The following is a 27,274-nucleotide window of genomic DNA, read 5'->3' on the forward strand; positions in this document are numbered from 1 at the left end:
GCACTTTGCACACTACGACATCGCAGGTGCGATGTCAGTGGGGTCAAATTGAAAGTGACGCACATCCGGCATCGCAGGCGATATCGTAGTGTGTAAAGCCTTTTTGATACGATTAACGAGCGCAAAATCATCGGAATCGTATCATCGGTGTAGCGTCGGTCATTTCCATAATTTGGAAATGACCAATGTTACGATGTTGTTCCTCGTTCCTGCGGCAGCATACATCTCTGTGTGTGAAGCCGCAGGAGCAAGGAACATCTCCTACCTGCGTCCTGTGTCTCACGCCAGCTATGCGGAAGGAAGGAGGTGGGCGGGATGTTTACATCCCGCTCATCTCCACCCCTCCGCTTCTATTGGCCGCCTGCCGTGTGACGTCGCTATGACGCCGCACGACCCGCCCCCTTAATAAAGAGGGGGGTCGCCGACCAGAGCGACATCGCAGGGCACGTGAGTGCATGTGAAGCTGGCGTAGCAATAATGTTCGCTACGCCATCTATCACCATGATATCGCAGCTGCGACGGGGGCGGGGACTATCGCGCTCGGCTTCTCAAGCATCGGCTTGCAATGTCGTAGTGTGCAAAGTGCCCCTTAGTGTACATAGAATGAAGACCAGAAGGGTCCGGCTATCATACATTATGTCAACCCACACTATAATCACAGGAGTAGGATGGGTGTGATGTTCCCTTATAACGGTCGCTTCATAGCAATGCCCACAAGTTCTTTAGATGGAGACCGGAGCCTTGATTGGAGCAATGAAGGCTGAAATGGAGTCCTGTTTTTGTCTTCAATGGATTAAAGGGAACCTGTCAGGTGCAATATGCACCCAGAGCCACGAGCAGTTCTAATCCCTGCCTAACCATCCCTGTATGCACTAGCATAGATAAAGAGATCTTTAGAAAAAGTATTTCTAATAATCGATTATATGCTAATGAGGCCCACTACTAGTCGCAAAGACGTGAGTTCTCTTGGTTAGCCAGTCCAGATAACATTCTAGCATGCCCCTGGGGGCGTACTAACATGCTTATGAATGAGCAGCTTCGCCGCACATACATTACTCTTCTTGGCGGCCGGCGGAGGATGGATGCGCACTGCATGTGATTTGGAGTCCCCAGGACTTCCGATCATGCGCACTAAATTGATGCCGGGTGTAAGCTTCCCGGCTTCAGTGATATATAGTGCACATGTCCAGAAGTCCTGGGCACTCCAGATCATGCGCAGTGCGCATACCCTCCTTCGCTGGCTGCCATCAGGACTGAGGTATGTGTGGCGAAGTTGCGCATTCATTAGCATGTTAGTATGCCCACAGAGGCGTGCTTACATGCTAAGTGGACCGACTAGCCAAGGAAACTCACGCCGTTGCGACTAGTGATAGTAGGTACATCCATCCAGCTACAAAGAAACTGCTATAATGGCGTATGCATCAATAATCAATTTTTCAATTGAGCTGGACTTTTCTTTTTACTTGTTCAACTGTTAATAACGTCATTGACAGAATGTTAAGACATATAAGTGTGTATATTCCTGAGCGTGGTACTCATATTTGATACTGAATAAATTGAGATGTTTTAAAATTTTAATAGTACTATATATCCGACAGTGGCCAAAGTGTGAGTGGATCCATCTGTCCACCATTGCAAAAAAACAAATTGTAAACTGCAGATATAGTTTTTGTATATACGGTATGTAAATAAGAACAGTCTGCTGCACTTTCCTATACAGTGAAATATTTGGTATGGAGATGCATACCGGCCAAACAAAAAAGTGTGACTGGTAGGTGAATGGGGGCACCGTTAAAGTTTACTGGGCTTTTCCTGCTGCATATATTCGGCTTAATGCTCAGAACAGAAGCAATTTGGAGTTTGCCTACTGTCATGGATCGGGCTGGGTGTCACTCGGACAAACCTGTCAATCTGTGACGAAACCGCACCTTGCAGCCCCACCCTGATGTCTCTAATACGTCGGAGCCACGCAATATGATCTCATCACTGCAGCCAACACGTGACATTTTACACCCCTAAGGGGTGTGTAAGGTCGCTTGGCACAATGCTGCACTAACACCTCTTGCATACCTCCCAACCGTCCCGGATACAGCGGGACAGTCCCTCTTCTGAGCCTTTGATCCCGGGTCCCGCCCGTGAGGCTGTTTATCCCGGGCTCCACCCACCCACTGTAGCCCCGCCTCGCTGTTTCTCCCTTCTATTCATTACAGAGCCGACCGCGCACCTACTCCTGTGACTGCTGCTGAGGTATGAATCACCCCCTGCAGCAGAGCGACCCCTCCCTGCAGCAGAGCGATCCCCCCTCCCCCAGAGCCGACCCCCCCAGTCCTGGAGCCTGCGTTTGTCTGCAGCTGTTCTCTGATTCCCCGTGTGCGGCTTCTCACTGCTGCAGACACGCGGGGAGTCAGGACGCTGAGGAGACCGTGCAATCAGCACTCCTCTCTCCTGCAGATAGCACTGGCCAGTAATAACCTATGCAGAGTGACATCTGCAGGCTTCTATTAGCTTACCGATCAGTGGTCTCCTGCCTGTAGAGCTGCTGGGTCCTAGCTTCCCAACAGCTTCAGCTCTGCTTTATCCTGGCTCCCCTACCAGTTAAAGGGAACATGTCAGCAGAAATTTCACAATGAAAGTAATAGATTCCCCTCTCCAGCTCCTGGGCTGCTTCTAGAAAGGTTCCTGTTGTTATTGTGCCCCCTTTGAGACCTACAAAAATACTTTATGAAGTCTTACCTTTTTGTATGCAAATGTGTTTTTATGGTCACGGGGGCGGGCTGTCTGGCGTCCGTTATTCCCCCTCCTGCCGCTTTACGCAGTCCCCCATTGCTCATTTACATACACAAGAACGCCTTCCTCATGTAACTGTCCTCCCGAAGATTTGCGCATGTGAACGCTTTTTCAGGTGATTGCGCAGGCACGAGATTATGGGCGGCGCTGTGATTGTCATCAACAGCGTTAACCAAGTACCCGCCCATAATCTCGTGCCCGCACTTTTCCCTCTGACTCCACCGTTATGCGCAAGTGCTGGCCATATGAACCATGTTACCTATTACTGCTTGCACGAGATTATGGGCGGGTACTTGGATGACTTTGCTGATGACAATCACAGCGCCGCCCATAATCTCGCGCCCACGGTAATAGGTAACATGGTTCATATGGACAGTGCTTGCGCATAACGGTGGAGGCAGAGTGAGAAGCGCGGGCACGAGATTATGGGCAGGTACTTGGATGACTTTGCTGATGACAATCACAGCGCCGCCCATAATCTCGCGCCCACGGTAATAGGTAACATGGTTCATATGGACAGTGCTTGCGCATAACGGTGGAGGCAGAGTGAGAAGCGCGGGCACGAGATTATGGGCGGGTACTTGGATGACTTTGCTGATGACAATCACAGCGCCGCCCATAATCTCGCGCCCACGGTAATAGGTAACATGGTTCATATGGCCAGTGCTTGCGCATAACGGTGGAGGCAGAGTGAGAAGCGCGGGCACGAGATTATGGGCAGGTACTTGGATGACGCTGCTGATGACAATCACAGCGCCGCCCATAATCTCGCGCCCATGGTAATAGGTAACGTGGTTCATATGGCCAGTGCTTGCGCATAACGGTGGAGGCAGAGTGAGAAGCGCGGGCACAAGATTATGGGCAGGTACTTGGATGACGCTGCTGATGACAATCACAGCGCCGCCCATAATCTCGCGCCCATGGTAATAGGTAACATGGTTCATATGGACAGTGCTTGCGCATAACGGTGGAGGCAGAGTGAGAAGCGCGGGCACGAGATTATGGGCAGGTACTTGGATGACGCTGCTGATGACAATCACAGCGCCGCCCATAATCTCGCGCCTGCGCAATCACCTCAAAAGCGTTCACACTTTGCACAGTGCTCAGTCCCGCGAGAGTGGCACTGGGCATGCACAAAACTTCAGGAGGACAGTTACATGAGGAAGGCGTCCTCATGTATGGAAATGAGCAATGGGGGACGGCGTACAGCGGCAGGAGGGGGAATAACGGACGCCAGGCAGCCCGCCCCCGTGACCATAAAAACAGATTTGCATACAAAAAGGTAAGACTTCATAAAGTATTTTTTTAGGTCTCAAAGTGGGCACAATAACAACAGGAACCTTTCCAGAATGCAGCCCAGGAGCTGCAGAGGGGAATCTTTTATTTTTTTTGCTAAATTTCTGGTGACAGTTTCCCTTTAAAGGGAACCTATCAGGTGCAATCTGCACTCAGAGCCAGGAGCAGTTCTGGGTGTATATTGCTAATCCCTGCCTAACCGTCCCTGTATACACTAGCATAGATAAAGGCATCTATAGAAAAAGTATTTTTAAAGAGCTTATATCTTATGCTAATTAGCGCGGGGACTAGTCCCAAGGGCGTTACTTCACTTGGCTAGTCGGCTCACATAGCGTATTAGTACTCACACAGGGGCGTAATAACATGCTAACATGCTATGCGAGCCGACTAGCCAAGTGAAGTAACGCCCTTCGGACTAGTCCCCGCGCTCATTAGCATAAGATATAAGATCTTTAAAAATATTTGTTCTTGATCTCTTTATCTATGCTAGTGTATACAGGGACGGTTAGGCAGGGATTAGCAATATGTGCCCAGAACTGCTCCTGGCTCTGAGTGCATATTGCACCTGACAGGTTCACTTTAAAGGGAACCTGTCACCAGATTTGGGGCCTATAAGCTGCGGCCACCACCAGCGGGATCTTATATCCACATTCTAACATGCTGCATACCTCCCAACCGTCCCGGATACAGCGGGACTTTCACGCTTTACGTTGTTTGTCCCGTTGCCACGGGCGGGACGGCCGGCTCCCGGGCTCCGCCCACCCACTCTCTCTCCGCCTCCCTGCTTTTCCCTCCTACCATCCTAGTAGACGTGGCATAGAGAGGAGCGCTGCCTGTGCTGCTGCTGGTACAGTAAACTAATCTCCCCAGCGCTGATTTCCCTCCCTCCCCCCTCACCCCCGGCCGGAGCCTGTCTGTGCGGTCGGCCGGCCGCCTGTCTGTGCGGTCGGCCGGCCGCCTGTCTGTGCGGTCGGCCCGCCACCTGTCTGTGCGGGCGCCCCCCTGCCGCCTGTCTGTGCGGGCGCCACCCGCCGCCTGTCTGTGCGGGCGCCCCCCGCCGCCTGTCTGTGCGGGCGCCCCCCTGCCGCCTGTCTGTGCGGGCGCCCCCCTGCCGCCTGTCTGTGCGGGCGCCCCCCTGCCGCCTGTCTGTGCGGGCGCCCCCCTGCCGCCTGTCTGTGCGGGCGCCCCCCGCCGCCTGTCTGTGCGGGCGGCCCGCCGCCTCATTGTGCGGGCAGCCGGCCGCCTCTCTGTGCGGGCGGCTGGCCGCCTCTCTGTGCGGGCGGCCCGCCGCCTGTCTGTGAAGGCGGCCGGCCGCCTGTCTGTGAAGGCGACCGGCCGCCTCACTGTGCGGGCGACCGGCCGCCTCACTGTGGCTGCCTGCGTGTCCGTGCTGGAGGCCCGCCGGCTGCCTGCGTGTCCGTGCTGGAGGCCCGCCGGCTGCCTGCGTGTCCGTGCTGGAGGCCCGCCGGCTGCCTGCGTGTCCGTGCTGGAGGCCCGCCGGCTGCCTGCGTGTCCGTGCTGGAGGCCCGCCGGCTGCCTGCGTGTCCGTGCTGGAGGCCCGCCGGCTGCCTGCGTGTCCGTGCTGGAGGCCCGCCGGCTGCCTGCGTGTCCGTGCTGGAGGCCCGCCGGCTGCCTGCGTGTCCGTGCTGGAGGCCCGCCGGCTGCCTGCGTGTCCGTGCTGGAGGCCCGCCGGCTGCCTGCGTGTCCGTGCTGGAGGCCCGCCGGCTGCCTGCGTGTCCGTGCTGGAGGCCCGCCGGCTGCCTGCGTGTCCGTGCTGGAGGCCCGCCGGCTGCCTGCGTGTCCGTGCTGGAGGCCCGCCGGCTGCCTGCGTGTCCGTGCTGGAGGCCCGCCGGCTGCCTGCGTGTCTGTGCTGGAGGCCCGCCGGCTGCCTGCGTGTCCGTGCTGAATGGGTGTGGATGGGGAGTGGATATGGGCGTGACTGTGAAATGGGTGTGGTTAGGGGGCGTGGCCTAAAAATTTGCCGCGGCGCGCTACGCGCGCCGCAAACTTTATCCCTCTTTTCCTTCTTTAAAAGTTGGGAGGTATGCCTCTTGTCCCTGCGGGCACAGGGAAGCACGGGGAATGTAACCATGTATGCCGTGCAACCTCCAGCTTTCCTACAACCCTGACAGGTCGACAGGAACTTTTTACTAGTCCTAGTGGAACTGAATCCTACTGGTCTGGTACAGTGCGGTAGACTGCCACTAGTTCCTCGTTATATATAGGCCTGGTCTGTTAGCAGGACTATATCGGGCCAGAAATCAGCCCAGGTATCATGTAAAACTAAGCAAGGCTCACAGACATGGGATTTGAAAATTGAGATAAAAGAACCAGCCCAAGATTACATTATATATTAATCACCTTAAGGGCACACTAGATAATACACCATATACAAGATGGGATTTAAAGAATATATATGTCAGAAATACATTTACAGATACGGTATGGATTACAAACAGATATTCAGATGGGTCAATTACCTTATTCCCTAGCTGAAACAGGGGGGCGCTGTGGAGCCACAAGTTTCCTGGGACTTCTCCCAGGTGTATCACACGAGACCACCCGAAGAAGATCAACCCAAAATGTCCGCACTGTGGTTATCAATCTGGCCACATTACATGTCCCCTCCTACCTGTGACTTCAGACTGGGCTGGCCTTTTATTTGTCCAGGGAACTATGGATTTACAGTTATACCCATATCTTTGTCGCTGAGTATCTCACACGAACTATATGAATATTATATTTCTCCTTATTATTGGATCTATCCATAGACAGTAAATATATGTCTGTGGACTTCCTTCAGGAACTTATTAATTATTGCCTGCTATGCACATCGCGCAATCTTGCCGAAAAGTGAGTGGTGTGTGTCTTGCTGTCAGGAATCTGAAAATATGCCTATCTAATTTGTGGGAGCAACACACTCCTAAATATTGTAATTCTTCTAACGGCTCCAAAGATTCTGGAGCTGATCCTAAAGGCCCCGTCACACTAAGCAACATCGCTAGCAACATCGCTGCTAACGAACAACTTTTGTGACGTTGCTAGCGATGTTGCTGTGTGTGACATCCAGCAACAACCTGGCCCCTGCTGTGAGGTCGTTGGTTGTTGCTGAATGTCCTGGGCCATTTTTTAGTTGTTGCTGTCCCGCTGTGAAGCACAGATCGCTGTGTGTGACAGCGAGACAGCAACAACTAAATGTGCAGGCAGCAGGAACCGGCTTCTGCGGAGGCTGGTAACCAATGTAAACATCGGGTAACCAAGAAGCCCTGTCCTTGGTTACCCGATATTTACCTTTGTTACCAGCCTCCGCCGCTCTCACTGTCAGTGCCGGCTCCTGCTCTGTGCACATGTAGCTGCAGCACACATCGGGTTAATTAACCCGATGTGTGCTGTAACTAGGAGAGCAAGGAGCCAGCGCTAAGCATTGTGCGCTGCTCCCTGCTCTGTGCACATTTAGCTGCAGCACACATCGGGTAATTAACCCGATGTGTGCTGTAACTAGGAGAGCAGGGAGCCAGCGCTCAGTGTGCGCTGCTCCCTGCTCTCTGCACGTGTAGCTCCGTGCGGTGGTAACCAAGGTAAATATCGGGTTGGTTACCCGATATTTACCTTAGTTACCAAGCGCAGCATCTTCCACGCGGCGCTGGGGGCTGGTCACTGGTTGCTGGTGAGCTCACCAGCAACTTGTGTAGCGACGCTCCAGCGATCCCTGCCAGGTCAGGTTGCTGGTGGGATCGCTGGAGCGTCGCAGTGTGACATCTCACCAGCAACCTCCTAGCAACTTACCAGCGATCCCTATCGTTGTTGGGATCGCTGGTAAGTTGCTTAGTGTGACTGGACCTTTAGAAGATAGGTTGTAAACCTGGAGTTCTCCTCCCACCTCCTGTGCAGGACAATTCACTCAGCAGGAGGGCCTGCTCTGCTTAGGAACTGACAATTGGATTTGTCACCAGCACCAGTGGCTGATCTCTGGCAGAGCTGGATGTTATGGTCAGGAGACTGCAAAAAGATCTACAAGAAAACCATTAAAAGATTGATGATAATGCACAAAGAGTAGTTGGAAACTTAGCTGGCTGCAATCCCCTGACTACAACAACACAACTAGAAGTAGCGATGGAGCATTCCTAACCATCCTAGACGCCTCGTCACCGCCGGAGAACTAGCTAACCTTAAAGATGAAATGAGGAATCCTGACTTGCCTGGAAGTGCCCCAAAGGAAAGTAAAAGCCCCCAACATATAATAACGGTGATGTAAGAAAAAACAACACACAGATGGAAAGTATAGGGTTAAGCAAAGTGAGGCCCTTCTAGCTAGATACAAAAGAATAGGATAGATTACTGGTTGCAGCCAGCAAAACCCTGAAAAAATACCAATACCTGATAATAAAAAATATTCTTTTTCCCAGGATGCTACCTCAATTTGTATAATATAAAAACAATTTTATTGAAATTCATTAAAACATTCAACATTCCACCTGTGAAAAAAATGTGACACATAAACAAAATCCCAGGACCATGGGACAGCTCCAGTAGATCCTACCAGAAGAACGAAAACAGTTGTTCCACAGAAAAATCACATTAATAGTACTGCCAGGAGAATAGTTTTTAAATGACCCTTGCTCTCTGTTTCCTCTGCCTGCCAATGGAGATGTAACTTAGGTCACGCACACCCTAAAGTTAAAAAGGTGCCCCCATTCCTCGGCGGCTTTCCCTCCTAGGATATCCCTGATCTCCCTCTTAATCGGGTAGAATCTGCGGGGTTATACCATCAATAGTGAGCGAAAATAAGGAAACGACACTTATCTGAGAAATGTTTGGGTCAAAAGGTCCCTTAGCAGTATTTTTCTCTTAACGTGAAGATGTCCGGGCTTTCCATGGTCCTCAACCCAATAATGTAAAATCACAAAGCCTCGACGCGTTTCTCCCCATATAATTAATTGGGGTTCATCAGGAGACAGTATTAAATAGATGGCGCAATCGCCTGTGGAATAAATAGATATAAAAAAAAAAACAAATCTAAACCATCATGCAGAATATCCTTAAAATGTTAAAAGGCAGGGATTACGTACCAGAAAGCTGTTAAGGGGGCTACTCATTCTGCAGCACACACCTCTCCATGTAGATGTATATGATGGATGTCTTGCCCTGCAGCTAACTATCCTTAAATACCCCCATGTAAAGGTTAATTGGCCAGGTGATTGTCCCCAGGGAAGCCCCGTTACCATAGAAACCCCAGATGTTTATCATAAAAACAATCACCATTCAGGGAGAAACGGAGCCCGCGCCGGATGTAAATAATCCCACATGACCCGTCCGGGTCACATGACTGCACAGGCTACGTCACCGGGTTGTCACAGGTTAGTTACAACCAGCGTGAGAGACCCGGATATGATGTACGATCCCACGCACTGTGTCCCAGCTAATGCCGCCCACGTGGGCGTCACTCCTGGAGTCACGTGACAGCATAGTCCGTCCCCATCAGCTCCGAGGTGCATCCCCGCCCCCCTCAGCCTCACATAGGACCATAGCATTTATCCATTTAGAAAATCTCTATCGATTCACATCATTCTGATATTATACATGTATATACTCATATAGATGAGTGGCAGTTTTTGTTTTGAGGAGGGAAAGGGGGAGGGGGGGAATACCCCAGTCGCAGAAGAGCGCACTGCTCTTGACATGTGAATGGCTGGTCCTGTTCAATACAGGATCCCCTCTGGATAGAGGGATTTAAAATTAATTATTCCATTAACCAGTGAATCTAAAGGTAAATAAGGGCAGCCAGACGAACATATAATCCTCCCATTAGGTTGGTTCTACATGCACCAACAAAAAGACACTACATGGGTTCAGATATGGGGTAATCATAGATAGAGAAAAGACATAAATTCAAGATATCTTATGGAGGTGAAAAAATGATTTCACCATTACAGACATGGTTTATTCCTTTACGGAATTATATTAGCCCGACGGGTATAGATCAATATTTATTTTGATGCAGTCTAAGGTGTCTCTGTTTCCGGACAGATGCCTCTTATAGAAAACAACCAAACGTCAATTGTTCATTCAAGCCCTTAGGATATACGCAATCAAAGCGGTATATCCACTTGCTTTCCCTTTGTAGAAGGAGTTTGTTCCAGTTACCCTTTCAGATTGGCTCTGGGACAACTTCGATGATTTTAAAGCTAATGGAATTCAAATCTCCACCGTGGACCTGTCTAATATGTCTTGAGATCGAAGTATTTCTCTCATTCCGTACATCTCCCAGGTGTTCACATATTCAGGGGGAGTCATCGATCTGAAACAACTGTTCAACGAGCTTTATAGCTGTTATCGGGAAAATATCAAATCATGGTGGGAGGTGCAATCCCTTGAGAATTATATTAAACAAGGGATTGTACTAAAAGGTCTGCGAATCACCGTGGCCCCAGCAGTTAGATCAAGAAGTGCAGGCCTACTTGAAAAGTGGGAAAGTGAATCAAGAGCGACATCTATACGGTTCATGCAATTACTCCTTACGGAGGAGAGGCTGACCTTGACAAGGACCTCAACCAAGCTAGCTGAACAAAGAGAGGCGGTTTTAAAACATAATACCGACCCTGATTTTGAGAGAAGGGAGAGAAGGGAAAGGTTCCTACAAAGCTCTGTGGAAAAATTCCATAATACTTTGAAAGTTAGGAAACACAACAACTTTGTCAAGGATCTCGGCGAATTTAAAGAAAAAACGGCCTATAGGTTCCTAACTGAGGGGACAGGGCCACGAGCTGACCCATCCTCTTCCGATTTAGAATCGTCGGATTCAGAAAGATACAAGGGGGCACCAGGTGACGTTAGGAATTTCTCTTGTGGAAGAAGACAGAGACGTAATAGGTATAGATGGCAGGGAGCGGGATCCACAGCACCTCCTTTGGCCTCTGTCTCTTCCTCTGGGCCTTCTGTTTTGGGTGGTCCGCCCTCTTTTTTAGAGGGGAGGACCCTACCGTACGATTTAAGACCTCGGGAACAGTTTACCAACCCGAACAGGAGAGACAGGAGGTAGACAATCGCATTATCAATTTATCAGGATAGACATTGACCACCTTGGATTTAAATATCCTAAGCAGGAGTTTGTCATTTGTACCCACTGAGCGTTTTGACCCATTCACCTGGACCAAAGATCTTGCCTTATTTGGTAGGAAATTTAAATGGAATTTTTTTTTCAAAACAACGGAATCATCTAAGTATAATCTCCTGGGTATTACCTCAGAAGACAGGGAAACTTTTGAAAATCTGATAGATTTGGATAATGAATGTCTTAGACAACCAGGACAGGGACCGTTTACTACCCTTAAGAAAAAAAGTGAGAAACAGCCTCCCAGAGGGGACTTGGACAGTGTGGATATCTTCCTTAAAGTGGTTGCTGAGGACTTAAAAATACTGTCTGACGTGAGATCCAATTTTCCCCCTAATCTGAAAAAAACTGAAATGGATGCTCTGTCGATACTTACTAATAGGAAGGATTTGGTCTTCAAGCCCTCGGACAAGGGGGGAATATAGTTGTCATGAATCACATTTATCAAAAAATGTGCTATTCTATTCTACGTGATCATGACGGCTATGCGACCCTAGAACGAGATCCAACTGTAAGGTTCAGTAAAATATTGGCTGATATTTTGTCCGAAGGGTTTGGAGATCGTCTTATCTCACAAAATGAGCTGGATTTTATGCATGAGAGGTTTCTGGTTACACCAACGTTCTACACATTACATAAAGTTCACAAGAGGACTTCTCCTCTAAAAGGGAGACCCATTGTAGCGGGGAATAATTCCCTCACACAGAACGTTGGTGTATACCTGGACTCCATTCTCAGACCATTCATGGTTTCCTTGTCTTCCTACCTTCGTGACACGAGTGACCTCTTGACAAAAATTAACGGGGTTGTGATTAACAAAGAAACCATTTTTGCCTCAATAGATGTAGAGGCCTTATACAGTTCTATCCTGCATGAGTTAGGTCTGAAAGCATTAAAGTATTTTGTGGACAGCAGAGGCACCCATTACGAGAAACACAGTAGGTTCACTTTGAAGTTGATGGAACACATTTTGACCCACAATTTTTTCATCTTTAATGGGAAGTATTACCACCAGCTCAGGGGCACCGCGATGGGGTGTTCCTGTGCCCCATCGTATGCAAATCTGTACCTGGGCTGGTGGGAAGATACAATGGTGTTCCCAGAACCACACTCGGAATGGGTTAAACACATCACCTACTGGGGCCGCTACATTGATGACGTCCTGGTCCTTTGGACCGGGACGGTTGGCTCCTTCCAGGAATTTGTTAAAGATCTAAACAGGAACAACATTGGTCTGTCATTCACATATGATATAGGTATTGATAAATTGGCTTTCCTAGATGTCCTTCTGATGAGGGGAACCGAGGGTCAAATAGAAACCCAAGTCTTTAGGAAGAAGACAGCGATGAATAGTTTTCTACACTGGATGAGTCACCATCCTGAACCCCTAAAAAGAGGGATACCAAGAGGCCAATACTTGAGACTAAAGCGGAATTGTTCCACAAATGGAGACTTTCACACACAAGCGGGAGATCTCTGCCAGAGGTTCACTAAGAGGGGGTATCCGTCTGGTACCCTAAAAAAAAGCATATAAAAATGCGGTACTAAGAGATAGGGAGGAACTACTAGTGGTTAAACAAAAGGAAGAGCTAGAGAAAATCATAAGGGTTATTGGTACTTTTGACAACCATAATCGGGAGGTCTACACCATCCTGGAAAAACACTGGGGAATTCTGAGGGCAGACCCGAATCTGAAGGAATTCATTGGGGTACAGCCCACAATCACCTTCCGAAAGGGGAGGTCCCTCAAGGACAGGCTGGTACATAGTTTCAATCAGGCGCCCCAAAAAGAAGGGACATGGCTAGATAGGAAGGTGAATGGAATTTATAGATGCGGACGCTGTAAGTTCTGCAAGTGGATTTCACCGGGGAAGCAGGTCCGCATGTACGCACCGTGAAAATGAGATTCGAGATTTCGCCAATTGTAGTACTGAGGGGGTCATTTATGTGGCTAAATGTACTTGCCTCCTGGACTACATTGGAAAGACAAAAAGAGAACTGAGAAAGCGGATAGGGGAACACCTGGGAGACGTACGGAATGAGAGAGATACTTCGATCTTACGACATATTAAACAGGTCCACGGTGGAGATTTGAATTCCATTAGCTTTAAAATCATCGAAGTTGTCCCAGAGCCAATCAGAAAGGGTAACTGGAACAAACTCCTTCTACAAAAGGAAAGCAAGTGATTATACCACTTTGATTGCGTATATCCTAAGGGCTTGAATGAACAATTGACATGTGGTTGTTTTCTATAAGAGGCATCTGTCCGGAAACGGAGACACCTTAGACTGCATCAAAATAAATATTGATCTATACCCGTCGGGCTAATATAATTCCGTAAAGGAATAAACCATGTCTGTAATGGTGAAATCATTTTTTCACCTCCATAAGATATCTTGAATTTATGTCTTTTCTCTATCTATGATTACCCCATATCTGAACCCATGTAGTGTCTTTTTGTTGGTGCATGTAGAACCAACCTAATGGGAGGATTATATGTTCGTCTGGCTGCCCTTATTTACCTTTAGATTCGCTGGTTAATGGAATAATTAATTTTAAATCCCTCTATCCAGAGGGGATCCTGTATTGAACAGGACCAGCCATTCACATGACAAGAGCAGTGCGCTCTTCTGCGACTGGGGTATTTCCCCCCTCCCCCTTTCCCTCCTCAAAACAAAAACTGCCACTCATCTATATGAGTATATACATGTATAATATCAGAATGATGTGAATCGATAGAGATTTTCTAAATGGATAAATGCTACGGTCCTATGTGACGCTGAGGGGGGCGGGGATGCACCTCGGAGCTGATGGGGACGGACTATGCTGTCAGGTGACTCCAGGGGTGACGCCCACGGGGGCAGCATTAGCTGGGACACAGTGCGTGGGATCGTACGTCATATCCGGGTCTCTCACGCTGGTTGTAACTAACCTGTGACAACCCGGTGACGTAGCCTGTGCGGTCATGTGACCCGGACGGGTCATGTGGGACTATTTACATCCGGCGCAGGCTCCGTTTCTCCCTGAATGGTGATTGTTTTTATGATAAACATACAGGGTTTCTATGGTAACGGGGCGTCCCCGGGGACAATCACCTGGCCAATTAACCTTTACATGGGGGTATTTAAGGATGGTTAGCTGCAGGGCAAGACGTCCATGATGTACATCTACATGGAGAGTTGTGTGCTGCAGAATGAGAAGCCCCCTTAACAGCTTTCTGGTACATAATCCCTGCCTTTTAACATTTTAAGGATATTCTGCATGATGGTTTAGATTTGTTTTTTTTTTTATATCTATTTATTCCACAGTCGATTGCGCCATCTATTTAATACTGTCTCCTGATGAACCCCAATTAGTTATATGGGGAGAAACGCGTCGAGGCTTTGTGATTTTACATTAGTGGGTTGAGGACCATGGAAAGCCTGGACACCTTCACGTTAAGAGAAAAATACTGCTAAGGGACCTTTTGAACTGAACATTTCTCAGATAAGTGTCGTTTCCCTATTTTCCCTCACTATTGATGGAATAACCCCGCAGATTCTACCCGATTAAGAGGGAGATCAGGGATATCCTAGGAGGGAAAGCCACCGAGGAATGGGGGCACCTTTTTACCTTTAGGGTGTGCGTGACCTAAGTTACATCTCCATTGGCAGGCAGAGGAAAGAGAGAGCAAGGGTCATTTAAAAACTATTCCCCTGGCAGTACTATTAATGTGATTTTTCTGTGGAACAACTGTTTTCGTTCTTCTGGTAGGATCTACTGGAGCTGTCCCATGGTCCTGGGATTTTGTTTATGTGTCACATTTTTTTCACAGGTGGAATGCTGAATGTTTTAATGAATTTCAATAAAATTGTTTTTATATTATACAAATTGAGGTAGCATCCTGGGTGAAAGTTAATGATATACTACCTTTTTGAATTGGTTTCCAAGTGTTATAATAAAAATTATTCCCTGAATGATCACACGATCCTCCTCCAACTATATCAGGAACTCTTGTGCAAATAAATTTAAATGGAAAATGCAAATGTAATATAAAAAATCATAAATACCAAAAAACACATGAGATACAAAAATACAAATCTTTATCAGACAGGGAGTAACAACTCCCTTTCTTGCTGGGAATAAATCGATCTCCAAAAATGGTGCAGGAAAAGCACTTATTCACCAGGAAGAAACAAAAGATAATATTCTCAAACACAGGTTCAGGAAAAGGCATAAGTCAAGCAGAAAAGCCCTTCAGTGCAAATTCAGTCCCAACCAAGCCCAAACCAAGAGAACAAAATACTTATCCAGCATTGCTGCAGATTCAGGATGACATGGGAACAGAACCGATACAAAGGAATGAAAAATCACCGTTGAAAGCATTCCTGGAGAACCCAAAAAAGACTCAAAATGTAAAACAAAAACCGAAAGAGTCAGGCAAAAGCCCAAAGGCTGGAGGACAAGGATTCAGGACATCTTCCCATGAGGCAAAAACAATTATTGTTCTGCCATGTATGGCAACCTGATAATCTCATTCATTACAATTTCTGTTACAACTCCTAGAGGTCGTTGTTACCTTTTATATTCTGGGTAAAGAAACACCCCCTTTGTACTCTGAGGAGAGGCTTGCAGCCATTTTTCTACTTGGGATTGTTAGGAGAAGACCTGTTGTATTGTTCTCTTATTTCTACATCCACCCCTGCCTTGTGTAATCCGGTGAGTCAGAGGCAAATCACATGTGTTATTGTGTTTGAATCTTAGATAGAAGACTGTGTAATCAATGCATTATACGTTGTAATTCTACACTTAAGGGTACCGTCACACTTCAGCGACGCAGCAGCGATCCCACCAGCGATCTGACCTGGTCAGGATCGCTGCTGCGTCGCTACATGGTCGCTGGTGAGCTGTCAAACAGGCAGATCTCACCAGCGACCAGTGACCAGCCCCCAGCCAGCAGCGACGTGGAAACGACGCTGCGCTTACAGGGAGCCGGCGTCTAGAAGCTGCGGACACTGGTAACTAAGGTAAACATCGGGTATGGTTACCCGATGTTTACCTTAGTTACCAGCGCACACCGCTTAGCGCTGGCTCCCTGCACTCGTAGCAACAGCACACATCGGGTTAATAAGCAAACCTTTGCTTATTTACCCGATGTGTCCTCCGGCTACGTGTGCAGGGAGCAGGGAGCCGTTACTGGCAGCGTGAGAGCTGCAGACGCTGGTAACGAAGGTAAATATTGGGTAACCACCTTGGTTACCCAATGTTTACCTTGGTTACAGCTTACCGCAGGCTGTCAGATGCCGGCTCCTGCTCCCTGCACATTCAGGATTGTTGCTCTCTCGCTGTCACACACAGCGATGTGTGCTTATCAGCGGGAGAGCAACAATAAAAAAATGAATCAGGGCTGTGTGTAACGAGCAGCGATCACACAGCAGGGGCCAGATCGCTGCTCAGTGTCACACACAGCGAGATCGCTAATAAGGTCACTGCTGCGTCACAAAAACCGTGACTCAGCAGCGATCTCAGTAGCGATTTCGCTGTGTGTGAAGTACCCCTTAGTGCCGTCCTTGCCCTGCTTATATAGATAAGATTCTGTCTGTGTGAGGTAACTGCAGGTGACCTTTACCCTAGTTTCTCAATACAAGTGCCTCTTATGTTAATGTTATGCTATGTTAACATCTTATTTAACTACGTACTGACTTACACTTTCTTGTTATAGTTTTTACCCATATTCACCTTGTATCTTGGATATTCTGTATGCATCGTATACTCCTTATATCCTGCAATCAAGTTCATGTTACCAGCTAAAAAATCAAGACTACTGAACTCTTACGTGAAAGAAGGCAGAACAATTATCACTGGCAAAGGTCAGACAGAGACAGCTTTCCTTTATACCCCCAGGCAGGACTCAATAGGCTAGCTGAAACAGCAATCACCTTCTATACCTGTCTGAGCGACAGATGCAGAATCAGATTCACTACCAGCACTAACCACCAGAGGGAGTCCAGAAATACTCCCAGGGACAGCATCATCTCTGATGCAATTCACAACAGCAGGATGTGAGTTCTTCTGACTGTGCTTCAGGGGGGTTGGGTGGATGTACAGGGACAGCTGACTGACCTCTGTCATATTCTAATAATATATCTCAGAATATTCCTCACACCTACATTTTGGTTTCCTCACTTCTCAGATGTGGCTTACTCATAGCCAGATTACCTGAATGAGTTGTACTGCGTCGGCTTGATGATATATTCTTCTCATTTGATCTTTAAATCTGTCGATGTCGCTTATCTGGGCACGGCATGATTCTATCTGACCATCATATGCCCACAATGCCAACTTTGTCTTATCTTCAATAAATTTCTTTGCTAATTTTTCTTCTTCATCCAGGAGCAGTCTTAGCTCTGTAAATTTCACTGTCAGTGTATCTTTGCTTGCCAACGTGTGGGCCTAGAAACACAGATGGGAGTGTTAGGAAAGTGTCAGGAATCAAAAGGAAGCATATCATGTTTCATTCACAGCGAATGTTGGAGCTTTGTTAAGCTTTTCAGCTGACTTGTACTGATAAGGCTAGAGCAAAAAAAAAAATTCTTTCACTGTCTGTTGAATACACCAGACAAGTCAACAATGTCATGTCTGGCAGTGACTGCAAGGTGCCGTGTGGGAGAAACTGCGAACTACACGATTTCAGGATTTTCTTTTCATGTAAAATAAATGGTTCTTATTCTAAAGACTTGGACTAATATTATTTTCACAACATTTCTTAGAGAAATTGTCTAAATCTATTTAATAAAATAGAACGACTCGGAGTTAGCAAAGGGGGTGAGCCCTCCCAGGATGGCCACCATTCTCCAAGGGTTCCGTGGATGTCAAATGGCTTGTTCTATGGTCTCCTATACAAGGAGCTTTTGTGCAGACCTGTGGAAGGAGTTTTGGGTCATACGGTAGGGATAGCTTGGTTACCATAGCTATATTTTTTTACAAATAAAGCTGCAGCCACACCAAGAGCCCAGGCAAGCCTATATACAGTACCTTTCTCAGAACACTGACTAATATATTAGTATTACTGTTTCTCCTCCTTCCACACTACCTGCACAACTGTCCTGTTCTCAAAATGGAAAGAGGACCATGTGACCAGACCTGTCCATGACCATCCTCCAATTAAAAAACAACATTGATGTGAAGTGTTTTTCAATTGGAGGAGACTTATTGTAGCAACAGTGTCCTTGCACCACTTGCCCTCCTCCTTCCAGGGACGCCCACTCACTCACCACTGCGGACAGCCCACACCATGCTGCATAGCTTCCCTGTGGCCCTCCACATGGGTGTTCTCTGTTTCTTCTTCCTGGGACCTGTGCACGCTGCACAGTCCTTCCGGGAGTGCTCCTATGCCACTCTGCTACCCTTCTTTTAAAGGGCCAGAGCATCATTTTCTGGAAGTGCCTCTCAGTCTATTGCTGACAGGCACTGGGTACATAAGGCACTCTCCCACTAGGAGAGGTGCCTGATCAACGTTATTAGTTAGCGATATGTTCCCTAGCCAGCTAGATTTCAGGTCCCCTTATCAACTGTGCTTCCCCATTACAGTGTCCAGTGTCCTTGCCTGTCTCCCTTTTCTGTCACTTCCCTGGTGTCCATCCTTCCTGTCTGTGCCATCTGTCTCTGCTACCCTGCTGGTTCCAGCTTTACTAGTGATTGTGTCATGCTACCCCAGCCGTGCCATCTACCTCAGACTTCCTGGTGGTTCTTACTGCACTAGAGATTCTGCCTGTTTGTTCCCATGTCGCCCCTGCCTTGGGGGTCAGCTGCCACAATCTTAGTCACTGCCCTGGGAGAGGCACCTGGCGTCTTCCTTGCGGTAGACACTTAGTCAAGCCCCTCCTGCTAAAAGGTAAGTCCGGGTTCCCCTTGTGGTCCAGTGTGTCCACTCCTGTTTGCCGCTTTAACATCTACAGTAGTAAGGCTTACACTGATGGATGGTTGTGGTCACATGCTCCTCCTTCAGCAGTCATTTTGAGAACAGGAGAGTTGTGCAGTGTGTGAGGAAGGCTGCAGTAACAAGCGAGAAAAAAACTTGTAACACATATATTAGTAGGTGGCACAAAACCATGTCATAAATGTATTTTTAAAAATAAAGATAAAGTGGCCAACCCCTTTAAATTTGACGGTAGTCATTTTTTTTCATAAATGGACATATGTACTTCAATTATTGTGATTAAATATACAAGAAATGAAAATTCCTGGTTTAGATGACGATATCGCAAAGTGAAGTGCTCAGTGACACCCAGGGTGGCATTTAATTGGTTGTTAGGCACCCTCATGCTGCTTTACATGGCACTGAACAACTTCTGTTTCTATATCATCTTGGTAATTACTTTGAAATTTCACCAGTAATTACTAAAATGAACACAATGAAATCGAGTGGATGCATTTTCTAAGGGTATGCTTTTTTACAGCATTCCCTCCAATACACAGCTCTCTTCACATCTCCTATGCCAAATTTAGCAATGCAAAGATATACGTGATTGCTATTTTATATCGTAGCTGTATAGTTCCATGTTCTACTACATTACTTAGTGATTGCCATACAAAGCACATTAAAGTGTACAGCTTTCACATAAAGGTTTTTCCTGCATTTATTGCTGTTTTTTTTCTGGTGTTTTTTGCACACAAAAAAAATCTGCAGTGACATATATGATCTGTAAGGCACAAAATAAATATTTTATAAAAATATTTTAGTGTAGGACTGCCCCAAATGAGATTTGCCGTGACGAGGCGGGGTAGCTCAAGAAATTGCAATTTTTTGCCAAAAATCTCAAAATTTTTATAATAAGTACAGTTTGGAATTTTTAGTGCTGAAGTGCACATTTAGTGCTGGCTTTTTGTTTTTGTTTTTTCTTCATTGAATTGGTCGGTGGCTGACCCCCACCTTGCTATGCACCCCAATTTGGGATGTATTCCACCTGTCTAGATTTTGGCAGTTGGCGACTGTTCACATTCAGTCATCAGGCCCTGTCCACAGGCTATTTACTTCATGCAGCATTTGCTTGGACGTGTCCCGCCCACAGCCATGACTCAGTCATGGGTACGGGATTGAAATAGACCAGGTGAGTGCTGCTAAGAGCAGTTCTACTATTCATATGTGAGGCCGTATGGCACATTTTATAAAAATATTTTAGTGTAGGACTGCCTCAAATGAGATTTGCCGTGACGTGGCGAGGCAGCTCAAGAAATTGCAATTTTTTGCCAAAACGTATGGCATGATCAAACATGTCAGATGGGAGATAAATGTCCTCCCCAGGTCCCCATATGTTGCCAAAGTGCCCCCCAGGTCCTCCTTCCGATCATCTAAAATGGCGGCTACACAAGTGGAGCGCACACTGCATTCATTTTCCTCCTCTGGTTTTTGTCGCATCTGACATGTCAGATGAGACAGAAAAGTCCTGCTCAGGTCCAGCCAGGTCTCCCCCCTGTCGCCCCCTAGTCTCCCACGGTCTCCCTGGTACATCCTGCAGCGTTGATCAACCGCAATCCCTCCTCCTCCTTGTCAAAAGATGGTGGCCACATGCTCAGAAAGCAGCTCTCAGCCGGCTCCCTGTGCACAGTGAGGTTATTGCAGTTCACATTGGTGTGAACCCAGGGAGTGTGGTTGTGGTGTTCTCACTGAGACTACTGCACCCACACTCCTCACATGGAGTGCCTGCATTTCCAGGACACGGTGGATACGTTCGCTGAGTGTGAACCCCATATTCTGGAAGGTCCATAGTTGTCGTGGGACCTCCAAAATGGATTATGGCGGATCTGATTTCATTTATTAATTTAAAAAAACAGCGTGGGCTGCCCTCTGTTTTGGATTACCAGCCAAGGTAAAGCTGCCAGCTGCTGTCTACAGGCTCTACAGTCGTCTGCTTTACTCTAGCTGGCTGTCAAAAATGGGGGGGACCCCACATCATTTTTTTAAAAATTCAATTTATTTTTTTGGCTAAATACAAGGCTAAACACCTTCAGTGCCACATGAAAGTCACTAAAGGGTGCCAGTTTGGAATATGCAGGGTGGAGAGACATTATATACCATAAGACCAAAAGTTTGGACCACACCTTCTCATCTCTAGAACAACTATTAAGAGGAGACTTTGTGCAACAGGCCTTCATGGTAAAATAGCTACTAGGAAACCACTGCTAAGGACAGGCAACAAGCAGATGAGACTTGTTTGGGCTAAAGAACACAAGGAATGGACATTAGACCAGTGGAAATCTGTGCTTTAGTCTGATGAGTCCAAATTTGAGATCTTTGAATCCAACCACCGTGTGTTTGTAGAAAAGGTGAACAGATGGACTCTACATGCCTGGTTCCCACCGTGAAGCATGGAGGAGGAGGTGTGATGGTGTGGGGGTGCTTTGCTGGTGACACTGTTGGTGATTTATTCAAAATTGAAGGCATACTGAACCAGCATGGCTACCACAGCATCTTGCAGCGGCATGCTATTCCTTCCGGTTTGCGTTTAGTTGGACCTTCATTTATTTTTCAACAGGACAATGACCCCAAACACACCTCCAGGCTGTGTAAGGGCTATTTGACTAAGAAGGAGAGTAATGGGATGCTACGCCAGATGACCTGGCCTCCACAGTCACCAGACCTGAACCCAATCGAGATGGTTTGGGGTGAGCTGGACCGCAGAGTGAAGGCAAAAGGGCCAACAAGTGCTAAGCATCTCTGGGAACTCCTTCAAGACTGTTGGAAGACCATTTCCGGTGACTACCTCTTGAAGCTCATCAAGGGAATGCCAAGAGTGTGCAAAGTAGTAATGAAAGCAAAAGGAGGCTACTTTAAAGAATGTAGAATATAAGACATATTTGCAGTTGTTTCACACTTTCAGTATTTCATTCCACATGTTTTAATTCATAATTTTGATGCTTTCAATGTGAATCTAAAATTTTCAGAGTCATGAAAATAAAGAAAACTCTTTGAATGAGCATGTGTGTCCAAACGTTTGGTCTGTACTGTACACAATCACTGCTTCCCCCACCAACCAGCAGTTCTGGTGTGATTAGTTGCTATCAGTCGCACCCCCAGCCTGTGTGACAACGTATCTGACTGCTTGTAATCATAGACCCTGTCTGCAGGTCACTATAGATTGGTGTAAAAATACATTTTAAAAAAATATTGTCGTAAGTTCCCCCCATATTATGATACCCAGCACAGATAAAGCATACGGCTAAAGGCTGCAGCCCCCGGCCGTGCGCTTATCTTGACTGTGTATCAAAATAAGAACCACATGTGGCTTTTTTTATTATTTAAATAAATAATTTTATAAAACGAAGTGTAGATGAGAAGGTGTGTCCAAACTTTTGGTCTGCACTGTATGAGGCAAATGAGCAGTCCAGAAGCAGTTACAACCGTGCCGGAAATTTGGTAACTATAGTATGCTTGCTCTAATCTCCCTATCCCTTCTGCCACCATTTTCAAGAGCTAGATTCTGGTCCTCATAGACTTATATGGGTACCGATGTCTGGCCATATATCCAGGACCAATTCCGGGCCAGAACAGATTTTGTTTTTTTAAGTCCGGTTAGTCCCACTGATCCCAGATATCTGCGAGTTCGCTGATCACTATGGTATACTGTCTCATTGTGATTTCTGTAGAAAACGTTTGGCTGTCCTTATACTGGTAATGAAGGCTCTGGGTCTCACTACTGTGAGAAGGGTAGGAACTGAATGTGGCTTGCGACCCTCTTTCAGAGCTGAATGTGGCCCTCATGGTCAGATAGGTCAGGAACCACTGCTTTAGAGCCTGCTCGCAACGTTCTAACATTGGATCTGACCAGCCTCAATGCCTTTACAGCTCTCCCATGCTGAAGAAGTAAAACTGCCTCTGCTACCAGCCTGGGAGAGCACAGTTTGGATGAGCAGCGTGATCTTGACTCTGGTTCCACCTGTCAATCTTCAGGAGCACAAGGCCCCCTGACAACCAGGAAGCCGGGAGCCAGGAATGGTGCGTTTTTGATAATACATCATTAGAAAACTGTGAAAATCTCGGCTATTGAAGATATATTTCTTTTTTTTGCTATGTATTTTTGTAAATTATTGAATATTTAGTTTATTTATATATGCAGAAATATTGCATTTTAACATGTATTGGCAGTCAGATGTCTGAAAGAGATCATTGACTTGAAGGATTGCGGTCTGAGCTTCACCCATTCATTACATTCAATTATGAATTGTGTCAGGAGCAGCCAATGGATGTCACTGATTGTATTGGAAAGCCCTGGAATACGAATGCCTCGTCTCAGTGCTACACAAACACAGAGTTTATAACATTTGTGCATTGAACATAACCCTACAGTGTTTCTTGCTTTTTAGATGCCTCGTACCTTGAGATCTGTGGCAGCTTGCTCAATGTGATATATGTTGCCAAGTACATCTCTTTTCTTTTGATCAAGCTGCTCCAGGCATCTGCTTGTCAGATTCTGCAAGAAATGGGAAGAAGTTTATTAGCATAGCAAAATGTTTTGCAAGTCAGTTTGCCTTACTTTTCATGTAGCAAAGCGAGTGAGAGAAAAGCCTGGTGAGCGGTGTTGGTTTTACTATATAGGTTTAGAGTTCAAATACACATTTGTACAGTATGTCTTCAGGGCTCATGCACAGTGCGTCTGGAAATCCATAGGGCTTCATATTGAGAACATATTGAAAGCTCATCTAGAAAAGGAAGTTATGCCCCATCAGAAATAATTCTGAGCTCTTCCCAAGTCAGCAGGACCTCAAAACATCCTCATGGACACTATGTATTGTGTATATACTGTATATATTACACTGAAAAGAATATAAATGAAACACTTGTTTTTGCTCCCATTTTTCATTAGGTAAATTATAAGAGCTAAGACTTTTTCTATGTACACAAAATGCCTTTTTTTTTCCTCATATATTGTTCACAAATTTGTGGCCAGGCTTAAGGCTACTTTACACACTGCGATATCGGTCCCGATATCGCTAGTGTGGGTACCCGCCCCCATCTGTTGCGCGACACGGGCAAATCGCTGCCCGTGCCGCACAACATCGCCCAGAGCCGTCACACATACTTACCTGTCCGGCGACGTCGCTGTGACCGGCAAACCGCCTCCTTTCTAAGGGGGCGGTCCGTGCGGCGTCACAGCGACGTCACTGAAGCGTCACTGAACCGCCGCCCAATAGCAGCGGAGGGGCGGAGATGAGCGGGACGTAACATCCCGCCCACCTCCTTCCTTCTGCATAGCAGCCGGGAGGCAGGTAAGGAGAGCTTCCTCGTTCCTGCGGCGTCAAACGCAGCGATGTGTGCTGCCGCAGGAACGAGGAACAACTTCGTTACTGCTGCAGTAACGATTTTTAAAAATGGACCCCCATGTCGCCGATTAGCGATTTTGCACGTTTTTACAACGATGCAAAATCGCTTATCGGTGTCACACGCAACGGCATCGCTAATGCGGCCGGATGTGCGTCATAAATTCCGTGACCCCAACGACTCCGCATTAGCGATGTCGCAGCGTGTAAAGCCCCCTTAAGGCATACTTGTGCAGTAATCATGGTGTCTAATCAGCATTTTGATATGCCACACTTATGAGGTGGATGGATTATCTCGGCAAAGGGGAAGTGCTCACTAATGCGGGCTTTACACGAGACGATATATCGTGCGATATGTCGTCGGGGTCACGGTTTTCGTGACGCACATCCGGCATAGCGCACGACGTCGTCTCGTGTGACACCTGTGAGCGACGCAGTATCGCTCACAAATCGTGAGTCGTGTACTCGTTGTTAACTTTCATATCGTTTATTTTTCCTTTCGCCACGACAGCACCCACGAGAGAGGGATCCGCCCCCTTCAGGACAGGAAACCTACAGATAAAAAGGGGCGGTCCCCCTCCCTCATCAGTTGGTTTCCTGTCCTGGAAGGATCGGAACCTACCATACCTGGGTCTAGGAGTCCGTGCGGTGTCTAAGGGAACGGCGGAGCTCAGGATTCCAGAAGCACGGTCGGTGGAGCTCCCCTCGTGGACTCCATCCTCCGGTGCATCCCGTCCTCTTTCCCTCGGCATGGCCTGATCCTCCGGGGAAATGGCGCCTGCAGGATCGCGCCGGTAAGTAGGCTGTTTGTGGAACGGTGCTCTCCCTGTGCTGCATGATTCCAGCTCCTTCGGGATTGTGGAGCATGTGCCGGGGGGGGGGGCGTGTCCGGATACTGCCACGCAGCTCACGCGCGACTTCCTGCAGGGACCCGGAAGTGAAAGGACACTTCCGGGAGAACGGATGGCTGGGAGACTTGTGGACTCCTCCTGATGACGTGTCTGGAGTAATCAACGGGCCGGTGAGTTGCTGTGTGCGGCGAGTCTGGCGCTTCCCCTGCACCACGTGCGTGCAGTAACGTGTACGCGCGCGGGGGGCGGCGTGTCCGGGACTTGCTGCGTCAGCACTCGTTGCCTCAGCGTTACAGAACTGCATTCAGTGGCAGAAACAGGCCGCTTCTACAAAGATGGGAAGTCCCCGCGACTCCCCTGCCCGGGACACCTCTCCGTCCAGGGATGCTGGACGTAAAGACTCAAGTGACACCAGGAGTTCCACGGGTCGTAAGAGGACCGAGGACTCTGCATCCTCCAAGGACCGGACAAATCGTTCGTCCCCGCCTCCAAAGCCGGTATCCGTTCCTTTACTGGTATGGGTGAGTGACCTTCGTGAATGTTACCCTATACTGATGTTCCCTTCCGGTTCTGTTCCAGGGCCCTAAGAAAAGCACCGCTAAAACTAATAATAAGGAGTGCCCACTGTGTGCCTGTCCCCTCCCCAAGGACTATATACAGAAGCTTTGTAGGTCCTGTATCCAAGCTATTCGGGGGGAGGCTTCAGCTTCTACCAACCCCCCTCCGGATCTCAGGGAACTGATACGTACTGAAATACAGGCTTCTCTTCAGTCCCTGCACGGCTCTAAGAAATCTAAGAAGTCTCACCGTCAGCGTGATTCCCCCCCATCTGACTCAGCTGACAGCCAGAGTGATGCTTCTTCGGCCTCTACCTCATCCTCTTCTGACGAGGCTGGAAAGGCATGTTTCTCATTGGATGGGATGGACACATTGGTAAAGGCTGTTCGGTCAACCATGGGGATTGCAGAAGAAAAAATCACCAAGACTGCTGATCATTCCCTGTTTGCTGGTCTCACTCAGAAGAAAAGGAAATCCTTTCCTCTGAATGAGGCCCTAAAAACCCTTGTTCGCAAGGAGTGGCAGAAACAGGATCATCGTGGGTTTCTCCCGTCTTCCTCAAAACGGAGATACCCCTTTGATGATGCAGACTTATCCCAATGGTGCAAGGTACCGAAGGTAGATGTGGCAGTAGCAAAATCCTCTAAAAAATCAGCCTTGCCTTTCGAGGATATGGGATTTCTACGAGACCCTCTAGACCGTAAAGCGGATGCCTTCCTGCGTAAAACCTGGGAAGCCTCTGCTGGGGCACTGAAACCAGCCATTTCTGCAACATGTACAGCCAGGTCACTTTCAGTCTGGCTAGATACCCTAGATGCAGGGTGCAGGTTGTTCATCGCTTCCGTGGCATTACACGTTGCTCCGTGTGACACCACGGGAATGATGAACACAGCGTACCTGCGTCCCACGGCACCCGCCGGCTTAATTGAAGGAAGGAGGTGGGATGGATGTTTACATCCTGCTCATCTCCGCCCCTCCGCTTCTATTGGCCGGCTGCCGTGTGACGTCGCTGTGATGCCGAACGTCCCTTTCACTTCAGGAAGTGGACGTTCGTCGCCCACAGCGAGGTCGTCCGGAAGGTAAGTGCGTGTGACGGGGGTTAAACGAGTTTGTGCGCCATGGGCAGTGATTTGCCCGTGATGCAAAAACGACGGGGGCGGGTACGTTCGCTCGTGCTATCGCACAATAGATCGACTCGTGTAAAGCAGGCTTTAGGGTATGTGCGCACGTTGCTTTTTACCTGCTTTTTACCTGCTTTTTTGCTGCTTTTTCTTCTGCGCTGTTTAATGCCAAAATGGATGTGTTCTTCTATTCAAGCAAAGTCTATGGGAATTTGGGTTTCTTGTTCACACTATGTTGTTCAAAATGCTGCCT

The 27,274-nt window shown here is 47.7% G+C and overlaps 1 protein-coding gene across 1 annotated transcript in view; it reads right to left on the minus strand.

Annotated features, from left to right (window-relative positions):
* The window catches only part of TRIM14 (tripartite motif containing 14), a 104,410-nt gene that overhangs the window by 20,294 nt on the left and 56,842 nt on the right, over positions 1 to 27,274 (minus strand). Inside the window, exons 2-3 of the mRNA XM_075338615.1 lie at positions 23,549 to 23,644; positions 17,394 to 17,627 (exon numbers count right to left, since the gene is read on the minus strand). Of these exons, the coding sequence (XP_075194730.1) occupies positions 17,394 to 17,627; positions 23,549 to 23,644 (330 nt within the window). The remainder of the gene's footprint in view (positions 1 to 17,393; positions 17,628 to 23,548; positions 23,645 to 27,274) is intronic.

This window comes from Anomaloglossus baeobatrachus, chromosome 1 (assembly GCF_048569485.1).
Source record: "Anomaloglossus baeobatrachus isolate aAnoBae1 chromosome 1, aAnoBae1.hap1, whole genome shotgun sequence".
NCBI classification, from domain to species: Eukaryota; Metazoa; Chordata; class Amphibia; order Anura; family Aromobatidae; genus Anomaloglossus; species Anomaloglossus baeobatrachus.